This window comes from Nicotiana tabacum, chromosome 3 (genome assembly GCF_000715075.1).
Source record: "Nicotiana tabacum cultivar K326 chromosome 3, ASM71507v2, whole genome shotgun sequence".
NCBI classification, from domain to species: Eukaryota; Viridiplantae; Streptophyta; class Magnoliopsida; order Solanales; family Solanaceae; genus Nicotiana; species Nicotiana tabacum.
Genome location: NC_134082.1, coordinates 206,696,369 through 206,704,410, shown reverse-complemented (window position 1 = coordinate 206,704,410; position 8,042 = coordinate 206,696,369). Strand labels below are relative to the sequence as shown.

At 33.8% G+C, this 8,042-nt stretch overlaps 1 protein-coding gene across 1 annotated transcript; it reads left to right on the top strand.

The window, feature by feature from the left end:
- Window positions 1–483: 483 nt before the first annotated feature.
- LOC107788983 (putative calcium-binding protein CML46) lies at window positions 484–1,050 on the top strand. The gene has a single exon (XM_016610734.1). It carries the CDS (start codon window positions 484–486, stop codon window positions 1,048–1,050), a length of 567 nt encoding a protein of 188 aa, XP_016466220.1.
- The last annotated feature ends 6,992 nt before the right edge of the window (window positions 1,051–8,042 follow it).

Here is an 8,042-nt window from a genome sequence, read left to right as displayed (position 1 = left end):
TGAGGAAACTCCAGGGTACCTTCCTTCTTATTATGGTCAACTAAACGAGGCTTTTTTTCGTCACTGAAAGAGGCTTAATTGGTGCAAAAGCAACCACAAACTGACAAAAGAATTTCTTAAAAAAAACGGCCAGCCTGCCCCACCATATTCAACAAAGAGGCAAATGACTCTTCACAGTAAGAAATTATGAAACTTCTTTGACATTTCCATTGGGTGGAATTGAATACCAAATCTTGATTATTTTTGGTCATCTTTTCCCACGAACTCATAAACTGCACCCACTAAGCACTTTCCTCCTCTTGAAATTTCAAACTCAATTCAACCTTTCCTCTTTGTATATATATATTTCCCTTGTACCTTCTCCATTCTCATCAAAACCAAAACAACAAATCTCTCTTTTCCTCATATTTTCTATCTGCATGCAAGAATATAACCCTCCTTTCACCATAACATCAAGAAATTCCAATTAACATACAAACAAAAATGGCAGCTCCTAGTTATTTGAATCGTTTTCCAATCAAGAAGTTCCCTGTAACTACAATTCCAGTGCCCCTGCTAATTCATGGCTTAGTTGGCTTCTTCTTTCTGTATATAATATTTGATTGTGCAAGAAGATTTTTCAGTTTTTTGTCTTTTGCTAAATCCAAAGTTGATGGACAAAAGGAAAAAACCTACCAAAAGGTGACATCTTTTAGTGAGAAAGTAGTTGATGGAAGCTTATACAGGGAAGAGGTGGAGTTAGTTATGGCTAATTTGGGAATTTTTGTCTATGCTGAAGATGTAAAGATTCAAGAGAGGTTGGATTCTAGTGATATTTTTGACCTATTTGGAGAGGAATTAGAAGCTAAAGAGCAAGATGTTAAAGAAGCTTTTGATGTATTTGATGAGGACAAAGATGGATTTATTGATGAATGGGATTTGCAGAGAGTTCTGTGCGCTTTGGGATTAAAGCAATCTGCAGACTTGGAAAATTGCAAGAAGATGATCATGGCTTTCGATGAAAATGGAGATGGCAGAATCGATTTCCAGGAATTTATCAGACTGATTTAAATAATTTAAATATCATCTCATTGTAGGAAAAAAAAAAGCAAAAATTTAGATGAACATAAACATTTTGTAACATTCTTTAATTTATCCGGTTCACCTTTGCTTAATTATGATGATTATTAATTTCGCTCAAATTATCTGCCTCAGTTGTAATGTTTTGGATTATAATCGTATCATCATGTCACTGATTAAAATATATAGTAGGACTGTCTTAGGGACTCTTGAGAAGACTATTAGCTGGCTGTAGAAATGGGGCAGTAACATGGAAGGAACAACCATAGTGTGGTATTTTAAATTTATGCTAAATTAGTTGACTTATTTTGTATATCGCGAATCATCGATTAAGGTTTCAATCAAATTTTATTATCAGATAACAAGTTTTTATCCTACCTTAGACAAATTTATCTATAATATTCTAATCATAAAAGTAAATATGTAACTTATATTGCCTTATTATGTGATTCTAAAATTTTACATGTCCTATATCGTTTTTCCGTTTATTTTCCAAGTTAATTGATTTTTACTTTAGAGTTTAGATAGTAGACTCTAGAACATTCTGGAGTGGTATTGGTGGCAACTCACCATAAACTAAAAGTATGTTACTACTATTACTGTCTTGTATATTTATATCAAAATTTACTTGTATAAATAATGATAACTTCCGAAAACTTTCTCCAATTTGCATCATAAAGCATATAAAGTATATTAATAATGCCAGCAAATATAATACCCTCATTTCTTCCCAAACGGCCGAAAAATGGATCCAGTGTCCAATATAATTAGTAATGGGGCTCTTCCTTAATAACATTGGGATCTGTTTCTACTTCCAATCTAAATACTTTCAACAACGCTAGACTAAAGATTTCCATGCTAGTTTAATATTCATGCTGAATTTGATGTTGTGGCAATAATATTGGAAGTACCAACAATGGTTGTGGTGGAGAGGTAAGTACTCTTTCATCCTCAACCAGAGGTCTCGAGTTCGAGTCCCTGGGTATGGAATCACCTTTGTTAGGGAACGCTTTACCCCCAATATGGGACTTCCCGGTGCGAATCCGGATTTAGTCGGGCTCCAATATGGATACCGAACACCAGAAACCAAAAAATAATAATAATAATTATAATAATAATAATAATAATGGAAGTCTCTCCTCCACGAAAGAACCCTAATGGGGGATTTATTTGTCAAAAATCATTTAGCTCCTCTAATACCTTCGGATAAATCGATAGGTTTGGCATGAGGTATATCGTATTAGGGTCATCACATAAAAATAACAAATTTATCAAAATAATAAATTTTATGAAATTCTCACTATAAAAATAAAAAGACTAATAACTTGTGTTAAAGATAGTAGATCAAGTGAGGAACACTATTTTTATAGCATTTTAATAATTTTTTGAGATGTGATATGCATTGTTATATCATCACTAGATACATCATTTTAAAATATTTGGTTTTCAATATATAGTACTAGATTGGTATGTTAAAGAATATAGAGTACGCCATCAAGTAATGTGGTGCAGTGGATGGGGTTGTTCCTCCCTTAACTAGAGGTCTCGAGTTCGAGCCTTCGGGTACCGGATATCGGGTGGGAAACAAAAGAATATAGAATACAAAATAAATAATTATTAACTTTGATGATTATTTAATGAAGAATTTAAAAGTATTAAATGTGTGAATTGATCTATTAACTTTATTCATTGTCATCTCCCTACAAAAATTTCACGTAGTTGAAACATATAGATGATGAATTAGAAATTTAGTAATTATGATTATAGAGCAAAAACAAGTAAATTGAAATAGTAACATGAAGTTATAATTTATAACCAAGATTAAATCATTATTGTCTTACTTAATACATGTTCTATATATTTTACAAACGTCTTATCCTCTTTGGTTACTTCGTCTAAAAAGGAGAGAATACTCCTAAGAATTTTTTATGACATTGAGATCGAGTTAATAATTTGGTACCAAAATGAGGTCAAGCTAAACTTCAGATTACTTGATTATGAAAATCAAATCAAGCCAAGATAAGTATTCTGGACTCAATTAGATTGCAACCCTCACCACTTTATAAGAGATATGATTTATGCTAAAATTCAGCTACATTTTGTAACGGTGAAAGGCTTGATTGAGTTAATCCAATTTACTCTTATACTAATGTCTATATTCTGTTGTAGGAATAATGAATTTTTTTTGGTCGGTGAGTGAAGTTTTGTTATTGTGACATGCTGAGAACAGCGCCCACTTTATTCAACTTGGAAAAGTTAGAGGACCGTTATTATTAATTATTAATGTGATATCTTCTATTTTAACTTCCTCTATGTTTCTCACCCTCACCCTCGTTCGAGAAAAGGGAAAAACGGAACTTCACTGTAAATATAATTAATATATGTTCTTAAAAGCAATATAAACTTTTTTGGTCTTTATCGAGAAGTTTTATTGTGCACGAGATACAACTATTACATGGCCGACATAAACTGTATGAGTCTAGTTTCATCTTTCGCCAAGTGGACTTTGGGTCCTAGATTCAATAATATTTACCAAGTCCTAGTCTGCCCTACTACTCTCTTTCTTTCTTTATTTCTAAAGCTATTGCCTATTACTCTCTCTTTGCCGAATTTCTCCTAATTTCTTACCAATTACCTCAAACACAATCCTAATGAGACAAAGTCACCCCTTCCCTGCTCCCCAATAGGATTCCCCTCCCTCCTCACAATTATTTTTCAAATTATCTTATTCCTTTTCTTTTTCTATTATTCTTTTCATCTATCAGTCCTTCTGCTATAACAACAACAATAACGACCCAGTGAAATCTCACTAGTGGGATCTGGGGAGGGTAGTGTGTCCGCAGACCTTACCCCTACCCCGAAGGAGTAGAGAGGTTGTTTCCGAAAGACCCCGGCTCAATAAGATAAAAAGACAAAAAGAGACAATATCAGTAACAACACAGAAATAATAGGAAAAATATGAAATCCAAAAGAAAGATACAAAGCAAAAGCGAAATAGTATCCCTACCAAACTAGTCGCACAAAGTTCTGACATAAGGCAACACTCAACTACCTCCTAACCTACAACCCTAATACTCGACCTCCACATATTCCTATCAAGTCTCATGTCCTCGTAAATATGAAGCCTCATCATATCATGCCTGATCACCTCCCCCAATACTTCTTAGGCCGCTCTCTACCTCTTCTCGTGCCCTCCATAACCAGCAGTTCGCACATCCTTACCGGAACATCTGTCCTTCTACTATAAAAAAGGAAATCCTTATTCTTTTTATTATAATCTTCTCTTTATAAATCTAAGGACGATCTAATTTTTTGATGTATTTGACAGTGCTAGTCAAATAATATATGTTTTTCATTATGAATTAATTTGTATGGGATATCATTGATTTAGAATGAATCTGAAATAAGAACAAGTAAGTGAACGATATACTTACCAGGATGTGTTTATGGCCGATGTTTATTTCTGGGTTTTATGGAAATAGTGCAAAACCCAATTGTTTGTTAAGGTTAATAAAAAATTATTTCTGGGTTTTATGGAAATAGTGCAAAACCCCAATTAAAGGAGTATTCTCTCCTTTAATACATGTTCTATATATTTTACAAACGTCTTATCCTCTTTGGTTGCTTCGTCTAAAAAAGAGAGAATCCTCCTAAGAATTTTCTATGATATTGAGATCGAGTTAATAATTTGGTACCAAAATGAGGTCAAGCTAAACTTCAGATTACTTGATTATGAAAATCAAATCAAGCCAAGATAAGTATTCTGGACTCGATTAGATTGCAACCCTCACCACTTTATAAGAGATATGATTTGTGCTAAAATTCAGCTACATTTTGTAACGGTGAAAGGCTTGATTGAGTTAATCCAATTTTCTCTTATGCTAATGTCTATATTCTGTTGTAGGAATAACGAATTTTTTTTGATCGGTGAGTGAAGTTTTGTTATTGTGACATGCTGAGAACAGCGTCCACTTTATTCAAATTGGAAAAGTTAGAGGACCGTTATTATTAATTATTAATGTGATATCTTCTAGTTTACCTTCCTTTATGTTTCTCACCCTCACCCTCGTTCGAGAAAAGGGAAAAACGGAACTTCACTGTAAATACAATTAATATATGTTCTTAAAAGCAATATAAACTTTTTTGGTCTTTATCGAGAAGTTTTATTGTGCACGAGATACAACTATTACATGGCCGACATAAACTTTATGAGTCTAGTTTCATCTTTCGCCAAGTGGACTTTGGGTCCCACATTCAATAATATTTACCAAGTCCTAGTCTGCTCTACTACTCTCTTTCTTTCTTTATTTCTAAAGCTATTGCCTATTACTCTCTCTTTGCCGAATTTCTCCTAATTTCTTACCAATTACCTCAAATACAATCTTGTGTGAGTCAAAGTCACCCCTTCCCCACTCCCCAACAGGATTTCCCTCCCTCATCACAGGTATTTTTCAAATTATCTTATTCCTTTTCTTTTTCTATTATTTTTTTCATCTATCAGTCCTTCTGCTATAACAACAACAATAACGACCTAGTGAAATCTCACTAGTGGGATCTGGGGAGGGTAGTGTGTACACAGACCTTACCCCTAGCCCGAAGGAGTAGAAAGGTTATTTCCGAAAGATCCTCGGCTCAATAAGACAAAAAGATAAAAGGAGACAATGTCACACCTTCTTTTTACACACCCGAAGGCATATAAGGGAGTTTTTCCAATTAAAGTGATATTATTCGAAATAAAATTGTTTTATTTATCAGAGTCGACACTTGGGATGGTTTGTTTTTGGGTGTCCCAAGTCACCGGTTTATTTTAAATCCCAAATCGAGGAAATTTCGGCTTTCCTTTTAAAGTTTGCGAACTAGAAATTTTGAATAAGGAATTCTGTTAGCCCGAGGGAAGGTGTTAGGCACCCCCGAATTCCGTGGTTCTAGCACAGTTGCTTAAACTATTATAATTGGCATATTATCTTGTTTTAATACATGTTTTAACCCATGATACATTTTAACTTATTAACCGCTTTTAATTATTTTCAGGAAGATTCAACGTTATTTAAAACATGCCTTGAACCACGCCACATGAAATGCACCCGCGATTCGCGACATGTTTTATTTAACATTATTGAGAATTGGAGTTGGGTCACATGAAATGCACGCCCGAGTTTACAAAAATTAATTTAAATTACGCACCTAAAGCAACTATGTACTTTCAAGTTTGCGAGGGAGAAAATTTAACTAAATGACACACCTCGATTTCTAAAGTATTAAAATTAATTAAATGAGGGCCATACGTTTTGAAATTTTATTTGGCATGACACACCTCAAATTATTCCAAAGGGCTTTACTTAACTAAAACAAACTAGGGATGTTCATAAGTTATTTTTGTAAACTACTTCGAGATTATTGCAAGGCTAAATTTGTGAAAACTTATTGCAGGAGAAGTGATGTAATTCATCTATGAAATGGCTGGCTAATATGATCTATTACTTACTCATGACCAACTCAAACGATCAAATAATAATACTAACCTAAAGATATGTTCAAATAGAAATATACTAGATTCGAACAATAAAATATCCTGATTACAGTGATAGAAAAATACAGAATAAGAAAATTAGCTGAAATTAAACATCTATCTACCATTATTAGAGAAACAACTAATTCTATTTTATAACTAAGGATCAAAATCACACTAACAGAGAGCTAAACTATCACAGGACAAATTGGAAAGAAATATGCTAGCACAAAACTATCAACAACGGGTCAAGATGCTTCAAAACCAAACTAGCATGTAAATAATTTATACTGGAATCTAGTCTAAATGTTGAAAGAGGAGAAAAAAAAAATTAGACAAATGTATGAATCAAAAGCAAATGAACACGTCTTTGGAAAGTCTAAACATCAAATTTCATTTTAAACATGGAAAATCCCAACAGATGCAAAGATAATATAAAGAAAAGGGAGAAACATTAACCTTCAGCAAATAAACTATCTTCATTACATCAAAGGACCTTTTAAGAACTCGAATAACAGCTGCTACGACGAGAATGGACCTACGATTGGAATCTTCAAACAGGAAACTCAAACCCGACCTCGATTTGACTAGGGATCCTACCGAACTGAACGCCTACCTTTGAAAGGTGATGTTTGGACAGATTTTCGGCCTGTTTCAATTGTATTATGGCTGGATTTGGATCGATTTATTTTTGGGACTGTTTGCAGCTAGTTTCAGCTGCTTTTAGAGCTGATTTTTGGGACGTTTTTGGACTGGTCTTTTAGGCTATTTTCAGAGCTCTTTGATGGAGTTCCTTGCTGGGTTTTACATGATTTCTTGCCGGGTTTAACATGGTTAAGTTTTTTAAGGAGAAAGGAGCTGAAAGTTCGTGGGGAAAGGTCGTGTGCTCTCTATGGTCTACGACTGAACTTCTCCTAGTTTTTCTATGATTCCTTTCTTTGTTTTTATATCTTGTCATGAAGGAGACCAAAATCTGATTATGGTCTTTTGAGAGGAAACGACCGTATTAGTAAGGGTTTTTTTAGGTCTTTGAAGAAGATGAGCAGGGGTCATTTTTTGGAAAACGGCGGATCTCCAATTTTCTGTGTGTCCTTATTTTAGGTGTTAGATACTTAAGTAAAATAACTATTAAAATAAGACCGACCATTAAAACAAAACCATTTTTGGTATTTTCAAGATAAAAATGACTACAAAATATTAATGAAACTATTTTTTTTGTAATTTTCGTTTTCTTGTAATAAAATAAGGTAAAAGAGTAAAAATGAGTTGAATTAGCTATATTAGACCTAAATTAAATATTTACGTGCTAAACCATTAAAATCATGGGGAGGGTCAAAACTTACATGTCTACAGCTGCCCCTCTTTGACTGGAAACGCGAAGAGTTTTCAGACAAAGAACGACTAGACAGGTTTTTTGACCTGACCCTTATTTGGAGAGACTAAAATTAAGAGAAAAGGGGAATGTGACCGAGCC